The sequence below is a fragment of the Seriola aureovittata genome, chromosome 11, assembly GCF_021018895.1.
Source record: "Seriola aureovittata isolate HTS-2021-v1 ecotype China chromosome 11, ASM2101889v1, whole genome shotgun sequence".
Lineage (NCBI taxonomy): Eukaryota > Metazoa > Chordata > Actinopteri > Carangiformes > Carangidae > Seriola > Seriola aureovittata.
Window position 1 is genome coordinate 19,528,334 of NC_079374.1, and position 19,087 is coordinate 19,547,420.

Consider the following 19,087-nt stretch of genomic DNA (forward strand, 5'->3'; position numbering starts at 1 on the left):
GATAATGACACCCCTGCAGAAACAATGCATGCATCCGCACAGTTTTAGATTAAACTTATTTTAGGTGCAACAACAGTTGAGGCTAATTTGAAATAAACCGTCTGAGTAATAGATGCAATCACTGTGTAAGCTGCAGAGGCTTGCCTCGCAAACAGACTGCAAGCCAATGAAGAGAGATGGTCTTTTACAAACACTTATCACAAACCTGTTGCAGTTCATTAATAAACCATTAGTTAATGATGAAATAATCATTAACTAACCATGCACCACTGTGTAAATAATGAATTTTCTCATATAGTAATCTATTATATCATTTCATATGTTATAACATTTACGGTCTTTTAGTAATTGTCAGCAAATTTGGAAATAAATACATAATACACTGCAAAACAATTGTTAAAAAATGCATTACAAGGATACAATATGATAAAACCCTTATCTTATTAATCTTGTGTAAACTGTCACCACCCAGCATTAAGTGTTAACATGGTGACATAGTCCTGCAGAGTATCACTGCGCTTTGGGGTTTAATTATGTCTTTCTGTCTTGTGGCCACAAACAGCCAATGGAAGCGTTTCCCGTCTGACTGCTCTGACACTTGCTGGGGTAATAAGCAGCACCTCTGTGTAACAGCTCAGGCAAGCTGTTTTTAGAAGTTACCAGAAACTCAGCTGTTTAACATTTTAAGCTCCAATTCGCCTCCATTTTTTCCCTGCATTATGCACATCTGCATCTGTTCCCCATTTGCACGTTTCCACTGATATTGTTTGTATCCATGCTGTGTCTTAACAGCGTTTCCGACATTTGCCTCAGAAATGTATCTACAAGAGGTTGTGGATGTAAAGGCATCAAACCATAAACTGTCACATGTGAATTTTAATTAAACCTTGGGCAGACTGTATTGTTTCACAATTATACCTAGCTTTTGTTTTTAGTATCATCAGTGACATTCTCACTGAACTACCCCTAACTGAGAGGTAACCAGGAACCATTGTGGAAACTGTTATTTTCCATGGGGTCAGCAGCATTTTGTTGCAAGGTTGCTGCTCTTGGGAGAATTACAGGAGTTTTGATCGAAAATGAAAGTTTTAATAGAAATATTGTGTAACTCTGAGAAACTGCTAGATGGCTAGTGATGATGAAACATTCGAATAGCAGTTACAGAATAGTTCAAATAGCAACCAGGGATTTTCAGCCCAGTTAAAACTGGTAGTCAGATTGCTGGATACATTCTGATCCCCCAGGCTTAGGCCTGTAGGTTAGAATCATGGCTAAGGTTTAGAAACAAGCAACCAATTGGGTTTGTGGTGTACAAAGCCAATATGCCCTTGGCTTGAGCAAATACTACTTCCCATCTCAGTGTGTGTGTGGCTTCAGTCTGTGTCTGTTGAACGCAAGGCTGCATTTTAAATGAATGCTAATGTCTGACCGAGTATAGAATGAGGTGAGGATTGTGGTACCTGCACTGACCTGACATGCCAGGGGTCACGAATAAGAATTGAATGAGAGGATTTGAGAAGATGAATTCTAACCTTGCCTGAATGGAACAGTTTCACTAAATAGAACAAGCAACTCTGGAAAACCTGTGAAGATGTAGCTGATAACTTGGAGCGATAGCAATGAGCTAATGGATTTCACACTAACTACAACACACTGTGTCTCAATTTAGCCAACTTGTGGCTCATAACCAGCTGGATGTGTTAAATCCCTCCCTGAGTAAGGCTGGAACTGTTTTGAGAAATTATTCAATGGAAAATGCGTCATGCTGATATGATTTAATGGCCATGATGAAGCTAGTCCACATTATTCTTCACGAGGCATCCCATAGACGAACATTATGAAAATAATATGACTGAATTAACATGAAGATTATATATGATGGGAGGGGGTTTTATTTGGATGAAAAAGCTAGTATTAAAAGTAATGATAGAAGATAAAAACAGAAAGGAAGGATTTAGATTTTTAAATAATGTCCTTTTATCTCAAAGTCTACAACATTAATCCAGAAAAGATTTTTTAAAACCTAGAGACAAGGTTTTTTTTTTTTTTTTGGTGACAAGCCTCTTCAAAGCTTGTAGCTTTCAGCTCAGCCTCAATGATGTTCACCTTTCTAAGCAACTGTATAATTAAAGATGATCCCTGTCAGTGACAAAGATACTGTGATAAAAATTGTTACCATTTGTGAGCGGAGACGATGTGAGAGACCACACAAATGGGCTTGGGCAACCAGAGGGTAGGATAATTATGTTAAAAATGGATGGCTCCCAGTTCAAAATCAGTATGTCAGTACTTGCTGTTCTTGCCTCTGCTAATAAAAGACACTGGCAATGACAGAATGGGGTTGTCACTGGTGGAGTAGTTTCGGTAAGAGAGAAGACCATTCAAGGTAAATGGACAGAACTAAATGCTAACAGGGACATATAATTATTCCCACAGAGGTGCTAATTGGACTAATAATGTGGCAGCTGTTAACAATTAGCTGTTTCTCAAACAGGTTTGTTCAAAGGAAAATACACTTCACCTTTAAAGGTTCATTGTATTATCAGTGTTTAACTTAAACACATACATTGCAAAATGAGTTGCAGTTCTGTTGTTTTTTTTATTTTTTGCTGTAATTCACGATTGCTCTGATTGTGAATGTTACATAAAGGCACATTAATAAAAGCTACCATCTCCCTTTGTAGAGGCCATGTATGTAAATGACCATCCCACACATTCTCAGCATGTAGAAACCCAGCAGTTTTTGTCAGAGGGCAGAATTTAAAAGTCAAATTGAAATCAATAAAATGGATTAAAGGCATGTTTGTAGATCAGTGAATCCTCAAAGATGTTGAGGCATTGAGAGGAGGTGAAGTTTCCTTTACTGGTAACGTTGCTTTATTTAGATCCCAGCATGTACGTGCATGAGAGAACAATGCATTTAAACATTATGTCCTGTATAGTGTGTTTGTGTGTCTGTCTGTTTTTATACCTTCTGTGTTTAAGCTACAGGCCACTCTGCTGCCCCTGTCTGATCAGTGGCACCTGACAAAGCTACTAAAGACCCCTCTCCTCAGCCAGCAGACTCTGCAGGGACAGAGTGTCCTCACACTTGCTTGTTTGTTCCTGTTTTTCTTTTTTATTTGATTTCTTTAATTAACTATGTGTGCATTTATAACTATTTTTGTGGATCCTCATTTATGTTTCTGCCTTTCTTAGTGCTGCATACTTGATATGCACACTGAAATATCAAGTGTTGGAAAATATGGAAATCATTCCTTTCCCACCATGCTGGCCTGCTGATAATTGTGTGCTACTAGATTCACAGCATTACTGTCACTTTTGAAATCCTGCAAAAATGATCTTGAATGATTTTTTTTTTGCTTTTTGAGTTGTTACTATGATACATGAAATATGAGAAATATGTAAGTCGTGCGTTTTTGTGAGAGGTCTATCTGGAGAACAGTAACAATGGAAATTTCCTTCTTCCACCACAGGTTCCCTCTGTAGAGTAAATGATTAGATTTTGAAGCACCTTACTGCATATATTTACATACTAATGAAGGTTCCTGTGGCACTGGTATAATGTGCTTTAAGATATGTATTTTCTTAAGACATTTGTGTGAACTAACTTTCGTTATTTGTGCAGCTGAGTGGCTGATAGTTGAGCAACACATGAACTCACTGTTTTGTAATGTAATAACCAATTCAACTGTTTATCAAGCATAACGTCCTATTTGTTTCAGTCAGATGTTATTTTGAACAAAAACTAATAATGCATTTGCACTGTGTCCCAGCACTTTACAAATGCTTTTTGGTCTGATGAACACACTATAAGCCTCACTGTGCAAGTTGGGTACACAGAGGATTTAAATTTACAACTCTGAATGGATATTTGGTTTTGACAAAATGCAAAGCAATGGATTTTCTTGATACAGATTAGCCCTGGCCTCTGTGTCCTGTATCATGTTGCAGTACATGTTCACTTTTTTTCTTTTTTGGGAAAGAGTGGCCTCACTTCTGTCAAAGTTTACATTTTGCTGTCAGAGATATGAAAAAAAAGGAACTTCCTCAGGGATATTTTCCAAAGTTATCAAAGCAGCCACACTGGACTGAAAGTCTGCTTTCAGTTAATTGAGTCCTACATCAGACCAGGTAGCCCATCTGGTCTTGCTGTGTGTTCTAAATAATTATTCTTAGCACACATAATCACATATTGTAGTTACAGCACTGTGTTGTGATGTCTTTATTCCTCTTTAATCAGATACCAATACTTTGATTAGATTGTGTATACATCATTCTTTCAAAAGTGTTTAGCTTTCATGTTGATCTGTTATTATGAGTATCTTGTTTTATTCAATGAATCATAGTTATCTGAAGAAGTCTGATAAAGGTGTTGTGCTTGAAGGTTAAATTAGCATTTCAATAGATCTTAACATGAAAGCTGCACAGGGATATTCTTTATAACTTATGCTATGACTGGACTGTAGAAACCTGTCTGAACCCATTCAACTGAACATAAACCTGAATATGACTCTGACCTTGTGATTATATCAGAAATATTGTAACACAAATGACTTTAAAAATGTCTCTAGGAAGTTTTAAAACACAAGAACTAACTCAATGTTAACTTGTTGAGGTGGGTAGTTGTGCATTGTCTGTGTGACATTAAGTGACATTCTTACCTCCCCCTGTGTTTGCAGGAGTCAGTTGTGTTGGTGAGAGCGGTGAGTCAACCAATATGACGGAGTGCCTGCGATGGGCTGGCCCCACGCCCCCTCAGATCAGAGAGTGCCGAGTGGTTTGCAAGGATGATTGCACTCTGACTGCATGGTCCAAGTTCTCTGAATGCACTGGATGTGGCACTTCTAGAAGTCGCAAGCGCTCACTCACAGGTAAAGGCTCTACTTTTATTTGCACAAATATCACTCAAGACAACAGTTTAGTCTTTGGATTGCTCTCTAGGGTCAAGCATTCTTACGATTAATGGAGAAGCTCACTCAACACAAATGTGGTATGTTTACGACTAGTAAAAACACTTACATTAATTGCTGGTTACATAGATATAAATCTACATCAAGCTACTGTCAAAGCACCAGTGCTGAACTGTGAATGTTAGAGCTAGGCCTTTAGTTGACCTGTTACCTGCAATAGATTCTCCACACTTCAACTGTTCAGATTATTTTAAAGAAATCATGAGTATAAAAGTATAATTCATTCAGATTTACCAGCATTGTAAACCAGCAAGACAGAGAAAAAGTGGTGACTCCCTACCTTTAAAGTCTGATTGTGTGTCTGTTCCTGAATTATTTATATTCCTAATCCGTAAAGGTTGACCGATCAAAAGAATCAAAAGGGTTTTTCATAAAAGTAGACCAAGTTGTGAATACTGTCCTATCACTTTGCCATCTGTGCTGTGACTGCTGTCACTGATCTGCTATCTTAAACCCCTGGACAGAACAAGGTGAACCCCGTGAGATAGCTCTGGCCTCGAGTCTTTGGAAAGGCCTAGGGTAATAACTTTTGGTCCCACCCACTATAAATCAAATACCATTGGTCAATTCACCTACCACGTTCTAAACAAACAATGCCTTCTGTCCTGTTTATGAAGTGCTAACCAATGAGTGAGCCAGCTAACCTTTCTCTGACAAGGCAACAAGAAAAACAAAAAATCTGATTGGATAACTCTAGTTTTAGAACAGTTACCCTTTCATTTCTCAAGCAAATTCAATAGAAAATTAGGCAAAAATTAGAGTAAGAAGAGAATAATTATCAAATGAAAGAGATTAAATATAAAATTTAAATTAACTTAGAAGGCCACAGCAAAGCACGAACCAGAAAAGATATAACCTTGTAGTATAGAAAACAGTTGGAAATATGAAGCAGTAGCCTTGTACATTCATTCAAAAAAGTAACTCAAGAACATTCCTTGATCTTCAGGGTTGATATAATTACAGAATTTTCTTCATGTGCTAATAAGTCTCTGTGCTTTAACATATAACCAGTTCTCTTGTTGTAGCTCTGTTACTGTAACTTTCTACTGTCGCTGTAGTGTTATGTCAGGTATGAATTAGGTCTCTCACTGTTTGTAATCTGTTATTTCAGTGCAGATGGTAAAATCTGAATTACATGCTGTGGTTGCAGACCAGGCTGGATACTATTTGTCTTCATGAATATTTGATCCGATGCCAGAGGGGCTGTAGTAAACATACCCTGTCTCTGTCTGTAATGCTCTTAGAATCCAACACATGAAATCAGCCTCAGCTCAGTGGTGTGTTGCTTTGAGAAGAGTGTGTGTGCTCATGTTCAGTGGGTTGTAATGGTCATAATAAGTCACTATTTCAACTCTTTTATGCCCACTTTTACACTTGCTTAAATTTATCTGTCAGGTAACGAACCCACTGTGGGTTTTAAGCTTTTGCGTGTGGTTGAAGAAGTTGGCAGCTTACCAAGGCCTCTGTTTAGATAATACAGCTTTACTGAAAAGCCTCCTTGAGCTATATTACAGTATATTCTGTGTCTAAACTGAATTTTAAAGGCCCAAAAGGCTGTTCAACAGAATGCTTTTCAGCAGTAGAGGATGTATCTTAGATTTTCCTAGAAGTGGAGAAATAGAAAGAAAATCTCCATTTCCATAGACTAAAGTCAGCATATGTCAGTGGTATGGCATAAGTAAAGGCTGTTACAGCTACGCTATAAAGAACAGTGGCAAATACTGTGAATGTTATAAACACAACAGCTCTGTCACTAATTCACAGAAAAATAAAGTACAAAACACAAGGAATACAATTGTCTAGTTTGTACATCATGACAGGTGTTCCCTGACTACTGTATGTGTATATTTCTTTCTGGTGTCATAATTTAACAGACCCCTTCGTATCATTCCCATATTACCCATAACAATGGTGTGTCTACAAATTGGGGGCGTCGGCAGAGAAACTGAGCCAGTGAGCCATACCTCAGCACTCTGTCCCCTGTTCTACACACCAACACACACACACACACACACACACACACACACACACACACATTTTTGTCTTACGTTAGCTTTGAAGACACTGATTGACATATGCATTCCCCAGTCCCTTACCCTAACCTTAACCACAACAAATAAATACCCAACCCCAAACCTTAAACCAAGGTTTAACCCTCAAATTGCCTTTTGAAATTGTGAAGACCAGCCAAAATGTCCTCACAACCATAGAAAGATGGGCGCAGAGTTTGACTGTTCTGTTTGTTTGACTGGTTTTCCTGCTGCTGTCGAGGTATGAGCTCCAGTATACATGTGACAATCCTTTAGGGCAGCATGGGTGGCTCAGTAGTTAGCATTGTCACTTTAAAGCACAGGCTGCTGCCTTCCTCTGAGGAATTTACATGTTCATCCCATGCTGGTTTCCTCCAGGTGCTGCGATTCCTTTCCACAGTATAAAGACATGTAGATTAGGTGGACTGGTGATTCTGATGATATTGTAGGGCCCCACACAACCCACAACCAGCCTGTTCTGTTTCTTTCCTTTATTCACTACTATTTTCCTTCACCAAAATGTACACACTTTATGTCAGACACTGACTGTAACCTAGACACAAATAAAAAGCAGATTATCAGTCGTTCTCATACGGATATGTTCGACCCCCATCTCCACCCTGCAAAGTACATGCAGCCTAGGAAATTGATTGGTAATAGCCCTGTAATAGAGTTGTCATAGGAACATATTGCTATCCCAACATGGAATTTTGAATGTACGCTGCGATAGCAACATCCTCTAAACCCCTAATACTTGTAACTACCCAAAAGTTAGTGAAATGTATGCTGGATGTGCCACGGTGGCAATCACTGCCTGTAATAGATGAAAATGATCCTTGGAAGATGACTTGCATCTTTAAAAGTTCTGCAAGTAACATTTTTAAACATCATTTGCAATCTTTAACTGATTTATATGTTGATTAATACATCAAACAAATTAATAACATTATGGTAGAGTAGATTGAAAGCCTCTTTCTAGTATCAGCAAAACACAAATGAAGATTTCATTTTCAGCTGTTGTTTGTAATTATATTGATGTCTTAACACTAATAATGCGATGATGTATTGATGTTTAAATGATGCACATTTAAGCAGATGCAGCTATAATCTGAATCTGTCTCCTGTCAGAAGAAAGGACGACATGACTTGGATGGTAAAAATGTTCAGAAAGGATGAATGCTTTTCCCTTTTCTATATTGTCAAGTATTGAGTCGTAGCTAATTTCTTTCTCAAGCCGCATGTTGAGCGTTGTATGGGTATTCAAACATTAAGTTCTGTGAATTATTTCTACCACAGATCAGAGAGCAGAGTTTGTGTGTATCCGTAAGAGCTTAACTGCAGATAAATGGTTTAGCTACACTATCCGGCTTTGTTACTGAGCCATTCAAAATTGCTCAGATTCTCTTCTTTGTCAGAGTAAGCCTTTAAGTACCTCATGTGTGTCATTGTAGCCCGGCATTTCATACAAATACTATAGTTCTTTGGGTCAGTTTGCTGTCTTGAGCTGAATTGATTTTATTTTATTTTATGGTATTCTCTTTGCTCCTATGTTTTCTCCACTTTGTGGTTGTTTTTATAATTTCAAGATTCAATTTTGTGTCTGCACTTAAATTGTCTTATGAAATTATGAAGCTAATTTCATTTATTTATGTTTTTATTCCATTTTATTATATATGCTATTTAACTGAAGATTGGCTGACTGATTGAAATAAACTCCAGAGAAATCCACTCAGACTTTTACAAAAGGTGGGGAAAAAAGTTATACTGACTGAACATAGAATATAAGCACTAGGCAGAGTGTAGGGAGAGGAGGTGTATTATGATTTATTATACACCTATCTCACAGCACATGGATTCATTGTCAGGTATTATATTACAGCAGAGGTGGAGTGCAATAGAATAGAGAGACTTGTTCTTTTATGACACGACTGTCAATTGTTCTGGGCCTACTGACTTGTATGTATTGTGAGCTGTAGGTTTTGTTATTTGCTAAATTATAAGATATATTGCGTGAAGCACTTCAGATGAAAAATGAAACATGATTCAGCATCAACAGTGTTTGTAGAATATCCATTGTGTTTTTTTTTTTGTTTTTTTTTTATCATTTTGAAAATTGGGATGAGGCCAGGGTGTGGTCAGTCATCCAGTCAAGTGGAGGAATGGTCCATGTTGACATTTTGCTGAAGGGGAGATCAATTATCTATTTTCTATCTATTGACCTCTTTGTCAAGGTAATTCATCCGTGGCCTTGCTATTCCACAAGGAAGCTAAAGCTCCGTCACTCGGTCACAGCCACATTTGCAAATGCTTTTCAGCATGTTTGACAGTGTTGCATAGATAAAGACAACAGCACAGTGTTATGCTGCTAATGGATCATCAGCACAACAAATATTATACGGAGATCATTTTGAAAATTGTGCTCAATTAAAATACATACTGTTAAAACAAGTCTGATATTGCAGTGGTGTCTGTAGGCCTATGTGCTGCTGTTGCCCGTGATGTAGTTGTCAAAGCAAACTGATGTTGCACTCGCACTCCTCAATCAACCACCAGCAGTGGTGTAGATTGAACAGATTGTCGGTGAATTGCAGTGCAACAGCAGTGAGTTCACACTCTGTGAGGAATGTTTGCAATCAGACCCACTTCGGAAACAGATGGGCTTCTCACTTGGCACACAGGAGGCCGAGGGCACCCGGGATCCATGAAACAAATAGGACTGCACAAGTACATAGCAGGATTAGCTGTGTGTGTGTGTGTGTGTGTGTGTGTGTGTGTGTGTGTGTGTGTGTGTGTGTGTGTGTGTGTGTGTGTGTGTGTGTGTGTGTGTGTGTGTCTCCATCTGGCTCAGGTCAAGGAATTCTGGTAGCACTTACATTTTACAGTACAGAAACAAGGTGTTTACTCTAATTATGACAATTACATAGTAATTTTCTTATTCTCTGTGGCCTGCAGTCCATTAAAGCCGCACTTACACGTTTTCTGCAAAGTGTTGATTGGCTCCATTCTCTTTGGACCAGCATGATTTATTTTGACCAAACAACAAGAAAATAACCATCTCAAAAGCAATACTGTATGAACATAAAATCAATATAAAACCTGCTGTTCCTTGAATAAGATACGTCTTATTTGTTTCCATTTAATGCACAAGAAGAAGAAAAAAGCGCAGAACAAAAAGCACATCCTTCCTCTTAGGAATGAAGAGTTTAATATGCAATACAACCCTTGCTTAATTTAACAAACTGAGAAGTTCAGCTGCAGCTTTACTTTGACTAGTAACTTATTGTGGTTAATGTTAGCTGATGTTAGCAAATTTTAGATCAACTTTACTGGGTCAGTTTGCTGACTTGAGCCTTAAATGTAATATATTCACAAGATCAGTGAGTCTACAGCCATGCAAGTGTGGGGCTGTACTATACTACTTAAGCAAGTGTTGGCTTTACCATTGTACACGTACAGCTGAGGCTGATGGGAATGTAATGTTTGTTTTGCAGGTACATATCTAGTCATAAGCAATGTTGGGGAGGTTACTTACCAACACTAAAATGTAATAGGTTACAAATGACTAATTACCCTGTTAAAAATGTAATAGGTGATGTAGGTGTTTTAATTACCCCATCGAAGTAATGTAACTTATTACATTCAAGTTAATTTTGATGAAAACACAAGTTGCACGAAGGTGTTATTGCTCAGCCAAAAGATGCAGAGCAACAGAATGAATTTCACATTCATTGTGTAACTCTTCATTTAAAAATCTTAAACCCCAAGAGAGACTTAAAAAGAATTTCATTGGTCAGAGATTCAAGGTGTGCGTACAGTTACATTTCCATCCTATCAAGACAACAGTTTTGGGGGAAAACTGAAAAATAATAATTGTGCATTACAGAATAATGAAATGTAAAGATATGTCAGATGTTGTCATCTTCCAAACTCCAGTCCAGTCATTTGCATTACCCGGCCTGACTCTCTGAATTACATGCTATGAATTGAATGCAAATCCTGCATCGGATCTAGTGCTCTTATCAAATCCATTATTTGATTTGCCTTGACATGTACATGAAGAGATGTTGAGAGGGACTTTTCATTTAATGAAATGTACTATAGAAACACTAATGTGTCGATGACAGCAGGATATTTATAGCTGTTGAGGACAGAACAACATATGTCTTATCTCAAATCTCATGATGTGAAGCGGACGGTCAATCATGAGAAAGACTTTTGAACAGATGCAGCTTGACAGGTTGTATCTGTTACTTGTCCAGATATTAAAACTGACAGTATCTGAGAGGAACACATGCCTTTCAGCTACTATGATACGTTCCTTCTCATGCTAATATATTCATACTTAACAGATATAATGGACAGGACTAATTATTTGAAGCCTGGGGTGTACTTTATTGAGAGTCGAGCTCTAATAGTCATAATGGAGGTCCTAATAGAGGTCTTAGGCTTGAAATAAAAAAAAAAACAACATATTTTCACCCTCATTAGACAAAGTTGTTGGAGTTGATGTTTCAGAGATTAAATTAGATTTTTAAAGGGGGAAAAATTGCCAATCCATGGTGCGTCTCTCCAGCCACTTTCTAATATTCATTGATAAATGTTGACATGTTCCTGGTGCAGCTAAAATCATGTTTGATTTCTCAGAAGCATTTTCTCTATCGGAGGAAGTCTCAGTAGATGACATGGCAACCCACAAGACATGTGTTTTGTGGGTTATAAGGGAGAATACCTCTGTCTGTTGTTGTAGTACAGTGACTAGGGGTTGCCAGAAGGCATTGTAGGAAATATGTAATTATTAAGTGGCATAAAACAAGACGAGGTAGACTGAGGGAAAGTGGATATAGCAAAAAGAGAATTACATCTCTTAAACCCAAAATAACTCCTGTGCTGAACATCAGTTACTAAAAATATAACATTGTGCCCAGCTTTCCATTATCTGGCCATCTCTCCATTATTGTCCCTTGAATCACATCCTGCCTGTGAACTGTTGATCACTGATTAACTACAACCACTGTGTGCTGGTCGTGGTAGAAAGACAGGGAATAAATGTTTATCAGTAGAAATTTGTAAGAGAAAGAATTTGTCTGTCTTTGCTTCCTCCTCGGTGGATGCAGCTGCAGCAGATTTTACTCTCTCTGGTCTTTATGGTAACACACAATGTTTATACGTGCTATGCCCAAATATGGTACATGTGCATACAAATGACATAACGATAACAAATATAAAAATGTATTCCATTACATAGAAACAACACACATACAGAATGTGTTGTTTCTATATCATAGAGAAAAACAAATACTCAGTTTTAACCTTTCAGAGCTTATAGTTGTATTAACATAACACAGACTTAATGTTGTGTTATGTGCGTCATTCACCTAAGGGGCTTCAAAATAAAGACAAAAATTTAAGTTTAATATGCTTGCAAATAGCACTAATCATTCCCTGGAGTTGTTCAGAGTGCCTTTGGAGTATGCTTCACACAAGGTAGTTATTAGTTTGCAGTAGTTTTCTCTGGAGAAAATCAAACTATAAGAAAACATATTGAAGTTGTAGAAAATGCAGTATTCACTGGTATTAACATTTAGTTTTTGTATTGGAGAAAGTCTTTTGTTTATATGTGTATGACAATGTTTAATTTGTGTGGTTTTTTTAACTTAAAGTGTCACATATGTGCTATGCAGTATTTACATATTTGTTTAAATAGCGTGCAAGAACACCTTGACGGACGGATGGACAGACAGACAGACATAGATAGATAGATAGATAGATAGATAGATAGATAGATAGATAGATAGATAGATAGATAGATAGATAGATAGATAGATAGATAGATAGATAGATAGATAGATAGATAGATAGGTAGATACTTCATTAATCCCCTAGGGGAAATCCAGCCTGTGGTTAGAGTTGAGATGTTGGATATAATTTTAGCTAGCATGAGTGAAAGGTCACCAATAGGAAGATGATGGAGTCTAGGAAGATATGCAAGTGTGTATTCCACTTATGGCGAAAACAGTGTTAAAGATAAATATAACATGACTGTCGATGCCTAAATGTGGCTTCTGTCATTCACAGTTGCAATGATACAAATTAACAACTTACACTCATTTGCTCACCTGCTGACATTGTAAGAGTTCGAATGCATTATGAATGATCATAAATAAATAACCAAAATAAGTCAGTGTAATTTTTACTTGTATTTATATTTAATTAGAGTTCCTTCTCTTCAAAGTGTTTTTTGGCTTTCTATCAGCTGATGTTTATATCAAACAATAAACCTATTTCTGCATTCAGAACCATGGGAAAAGGTTTTTAGTCCCCTTCATGCATAATAGTCTGCATTGTTCTGTCCATCTTCTGTCGCAGGTCGCAGCAAAAAAAAGGAGCTTTGCCTAAATGAGGAGTTGTACCCACTGGAGGAGACAGAGTCTTGTCCCTGTGATGAGTTTTTGTCGCAGCCCTATGGGAACTGGTCTGTGTGCATTCTGCCTGATCCTTCAGTGTCAGGGTCCCTGCAGGGCTGGATGAGCCACCAGGAGGTAAAGGAGTGTGGCAAAGGTCTGCGCTACAGAGCTGTGGCCTGCATCGACCAGCAGGGACACCTGGTCGACCCTGCGCTCTGTACAGACTCAGGTAGGACTAACAGAAATATGTTGCATGAATTTTGAATTTTGAGCATAAGCATAACATATTGGCTCTTAAGAATCCTACAACATATGATTTACATAGGACCACAAGTGTCATAAATTTGTTTGCAAATTACTATAAATAAATAGACTAAATTACAAAGTAATTTTTGCATTTCAAATTGCCCATTTAAATGCCTTATTAAAATCTGTATTCTTAATTCAATTTGTGAATCCAGTTATTTCTCTTTTTAAACTGAATGTTCAAATAGATTCTTAAATTTCATTATTTATTTATGAATTCATTATTATTATTATTAGATTACCTACTTTCTAATTTGAATTATTAATGACAGATTAATATTTCATTAGTTTTTTATAATTTCTCTTTTTATTGTCCATTAAAATATCAAATAATGAATTATTAACGTTGTAATTTAATCTATATAATGTTTAACCTAATGATCAGACAAGTTTGTATTTTGCTTCACTTCATTCATTGAACCTGACATTGTGTTCATGTTAGACGATTTCTTGCTGGAAATGGGTAATTTGATTTTGTTTTGCCCTAACTCTACAGGATTGACTGACAGCCTATCTCTCTCCCTGGTGTAATTTTCAGTAGTTGCTAGGAGCTGTTAAGGGTTTTACATTTGATTTAAAAAAAGAAAAAAATAGTTGATTCAAGAGCATGAATTGAATTACAACAACCTGTGCAGCTACTTTGATCCTATCCACACCTGCCACTGTTTTTCGTGGATATGGCTTGATAGCCAGCTAGCTCTGTCGGAAGTTAATGTATTTGCAGTTTAACAGCAATTCTTGAATCAGTCTTGGATTTCTTGCTGGAGGCAAACTATGTAGTTCTTTGCTGATGGGTCAGATTAAAACAATATATCCACTACTTGCCAGTATGTCAGAATAATGTCAATGTCAGCTTGAAAGTGGTGGTTATTTTAAAGCTTTAGTTGCTACATCATTGTCCCATTTATCTGCATATTTCATTTTAGTGTGAAAGAAAGTCGAGAGAATAATGATTCAATGTAAAAAATAAAGTTGTTTAAGACAGCAAACAAACAAAAGTAGAGAACAAAAAAGATTATACAGTGTGAAAATCCTAGAGCAGTTCCACTAAGCCATGTTGGCACAGTGTAGGAATGAGACACTCATTAGTCAGATAATTAGCACTCTGTGTCACGGTGAGCAAGACCAAGGTCTGGTGGAGTGCAGGCCAGTGGCATGTCTGTCTGACATTATTAATGTGATCCTCAGTGCAGCTGCTGACCAAGTCTAAATCAGGCCTCCCCCCTCTTGTCTGCCAATGTTCAATTTCAGGCTACATGGTGGAGGTTTGCCACATTCCTTGTCCCCTAGACTGTAAGCTCAGCGACTGGTCAGCCTGGTCAGCCTGCAGTGCATCCTGTGGCAGCGGGTTGAAGATCAGGTCCAAGTGGCTCAGGGAGAAAGCTTTCAATGGTGGACGCCCATGCCCCAAGCTGGATTTGAAAAACCAGGTAAGGCTTGCACCAGTTGTTTTGTATACATGACATCCTGTACAGCACAAGAGGGAAGCAAATTGTGGAAGGTAACTGTTTTTACATTATGTCGATGCTTTTGTTACTAGTCTGCCATTGGAGTGGAAATGACCTCTTTCGGGTATTCTTTAGGGACAACACTTGCTCATCTGCAGTTTATGGACATTAGAATAATGCATTTAAATTTTCATACTGAGATGCAGCAAAAACGAGCAAACACAGTTGACCTCATTATCCATCTACATTGTTCTCAAGTCACTTCTTCACGGACTTGATTGTTTCCAGGGAGACATACAAGAGAATGCAGATGAGGGCAATCGATATTTTCACTACAGTCTACATGTGTTAGGAAGGCCATTGCTAAATGTAGAGAAATTAGTTCACTAAATGCTAACAGTGTCCACACTGCTCCATGTTTACACAGACGTACAGCATTTTCTTAGTAGGAACATTAATATGGTGGTTTGCATCTTAATTTTTTACACATCTCTAGAATGCTTTTGGAATATATTTTCTTCATGCCCTGGCTGTGTTGCACTCCAGTGCTGTCACATGAATACACGGCGGGCCTGTTGCATTCTGCTCGCATTTCAATGACAAGGTTTATTACCCATCAGCCTGTGGGACTCCTCGGTGACCTGTTCATTTTCTGGTGTCTGCCGTCAGACCAAATAATTTACCTGGCAAGACATGCCCTTTCCTTGACATAAAAAAACAGGGCAATGTTTAGTAACAAAAAGAAGAGCGGTAGAGAGGGAGAAGTGGGCAGATGGGAGCTTTTGATATTCCATAGTCAGGTAGGATCTGTAGCTCTGAATATTTTGGGACGGTGTATCTCTCATGGGGTCATCGTTTAAAGAGGGGAAGTCTTTTATGAATGCTACCTGTATGCTTGAATGGGCGTGAAACTCTCTTTAGTTTGTAGAGGTCAGTACTGCGATGAAGCACGGTTGTGTGAGAAATATTCCAGCGTGCTCTAGTGGAGATCTGTGTACAGATGGTTAAGTGCCCACTAACAAGGTCTGTATCGCCCCAGTTGAAATGCCCTGTAATAACCCTCACCACTGAAACTGGAGCTCGCTTTAGCCAATGCCCTCGCGGATTTATCCTGAGGGTGGACTAGGGCTCAGCATTAACATTAACAAATTGGCCATTTAAAGTCAAGTACATCTGTCCAAGGTGTGGGTGGAAAGATACTATAACCTCTACTCTAGTTCAGCAGGCATATTGTAGAGGTATGAGGTTACCTCTCCCTGCTGTTAAACTAATAAAATCCTGGATGGTCACAGCTGACTTCTCCACATGGTCAAAAAAAAAAAGCTGCCTTTTTCCTTAAGCTTGTGTACTTCCCCGTTCAGCTCTCTGATTTACATTTGGTCCTTGGTACTTCATTAAGTGTCTGTTAGGGTGCAGCATGACAAAGAATATTTTCATTCTTAATGGGGAGCCCTCCTCTCTTAGCCAACACTTGCTCTTATCACCCAATGCGAACCACTCTCTAGCCAAAGTCTGGCCCTGCTCCCAACAGCAGATGTTTCCCCTTGAGTCGCGGCCGGAAGTGACCGGCTTGACAGAGATGAAATTTACAGCGCACCGCAACTCATCCTCTCGTCTCACGGTTGAGTGAGCAAGAAAAATAGGGAGAGAGAGAGAGAAAGAGAAAGTGCCTCCATGAAAATAATGAGCAAGAATGGCCACATTGTTGAACAGTCTATGTAGGAGTTTGGCTGTGAAATAAACTGTATGTGTGTTGTTAATGAGATCGTCTGTAAGATTTCTTGCATTGGTAAAATGTGATCTAGAATTAGTTAATCAAGATGAATAATACATGCATCACCCCACTGAAAAACCTGCCGTTGTGGATCCGTTGCCCACTCTGAATCTTGTGTCCAATAGGGAAAATAATAATTAATGAACCAACTCTCAATTACAAATTTTAGATGTGTTTTCGGGGAGCCCCAAAGAGAGATGTTCCAATCATAGCTGAGAAAACGTAATTGGCACATCAGGTCTGTCGAGGTCGGCTGGTCCTCATCCTGCTTTGTCTCTTGTAATGTTAAAAGTAAAACATACTGTTTGAATATACAAACAATAAAGCATCGTAACCTCTGTCTTGCTTGGGCAAGTCTGTGAGCTGAGCAAACACAGCTAAATAACAGTGTGAGAGCAGACTTATATGAAATTCTGTAATCTGCAAAATATCACGAATGTCGCCATCAAGTGTCCCCTTTTCGAGGTTCTCAATTTAAACGGGTGAAATGGAAAAATTCAAGTCAGCCTGAGACGGTGTTTTCAACTAACTCATGGAGATACATGTAGCCAGTGTTGTCAACTACTTTCTAAAAAAATGAAACATATACTGAACTTATACTTTTTACTGGAATTATTTATCACTGATTTTTAAAATTGGTATTAAAAAAAAAAAAAACACCACCAAAATATTCAGATGCTAATAAAATGGTGGCTCTTTACACACACTCGCTCTATTTTACAGTACAACACTTGTCTGAGAACAAGACGCCCTGAGAGACTGCCACAGAGAGCTCACAGATGTCAAAGCAAAGCTCCCAGAGAAACACACAAATTGGATCTATAATTACTGGAGACATTTGAGTTTCCTCATAACTCCCTCAAGTGTTTGCCGCCAAATGCTGAGATATCAAGTGGTATATGTGCTTTTTCCATAAAGCACAACAGAAATGTCTTGACTGCCTGCCAGCCGATGTGCCAGTCAGATGGTTATTTCTCATTCTATTAATGCCTGCGGCTTCCACTCCATCCACTCAGGCCCTGTCCTACAGAGAAACATCCTCCCTGTCCACCTCCAACATTCCTCTGCCGCGCGTTGTGCATGTGGTGGGAGGTTTTGCGGGTGTGAGAGACATCAGCTGAATTATGAGACAGGTGACCTTGTTTGTGTGGACACAGAGGAAATACTTTCCATACTGTTAGATATACTGCATCATATTGCATTACTATCATTAATATTGAGCTGATTGTTTATTGCACCAGTTGTGTCATCTTTTTTAACACTCTTTGTTCTTGTGGGTGTATGTTTTGTGCTCCCTCAAAAACGAGGTGCTACATCGCAAATCCTGATCTAAAACATGAATAACTAAAAGCACACTCATCACCAATTATCACCTGCAGGAAGACGTGTAATGAATTTTCCTAATTATGGTGTGAGTCTGTGGCGGATTAGTCATTTTCACCTATCATCCTGTTCATTTGGATAATTTGGGTTGTGCAGAATAGTTCACCAATTAGAGTTTCTATATATTTCGGTTCAAAGGAAATCACCTTCCCGTGTGACTGTAAGATCTTTATCTCCCTAGAATCACGTCATACTGTATGTGTAATACAGTGAAATCAATGTGTTTGCCATTTGTACTTTTGACAGGTCAGAGGGGAAACAAAACGAGTTCTGTTGAATAAGCTGTTCTGCCTTGATGCACTCTGTTCCACTGATGGCTTTTGCACTGTAAATGCCACATAAAGACATAGAGAATATGCCTAAATTTGAGAATAAAGGTTCTCCAAAGTAGCAATGTGGCAATTTGTGCCTTGATGTTGCCTCTGTTAAGTAGTTTAGATCATTTTTTATTCTTCTTTTTAACAAGACGCAGCCAGGGTAGAGATGAGAGGAACATAATTATCAGGTAATTACGAGTACTTGATAATGAGGCCCCTTTCTCCTACAAACCATGTGTATCATATGGAATATTAAGGGGTTTGAATCAGTTTCAAACACCGTTATATGTCACACGTGGAAACACAGTTGTCCATCCCCGGGTGTACTTATCACAGCTGAACACAGATGTTGTGTTTTTACACAATTAGAATTGGTCACTGCTGGGGATGTCCACACAAAATATTAACCTGAATCATGGGTTTTTGCTCTCCTCACGCATTAAGAGCATCAG

At 38.3% G+C, this 19,087-nt stretch overlaps 1 protein-coding gene across 2 annotated transcripts in view; it reads left to right on the forward strand.

Moving 5' to 3' along the window:
* thsd7ba (thrombospondin, type I, domain containing 7Ba) overlaps positions 1–19,087 on the forward strand; it is a 162,728-nt gene that overhangs the window by 112,520 nt on the left and 31,121 nt on the right. For both annotated transcript variants that reach the window (XR_008829110.1, XM_056390251.1), the window contains exons 14-16: positions 4,683–4,874; positions 13,370–13,636; positions 14,965–15,143. Coding sequence is in view for 1 of the 2 variants with exons in the window: in XM_056390251.1 (XP_056246226.1) it covers positions 4,683–4,874; positions 13,370–13,636; positions 14,965–15,143 (638 nt within the window). In the remaining variant the exon portion in view is untranslated. The remainder of the gene's footprint in view (positions 1–4,682; positions 4,875–13,369; positions 13,637–14,964; positions 15,144–19,087) is intronic.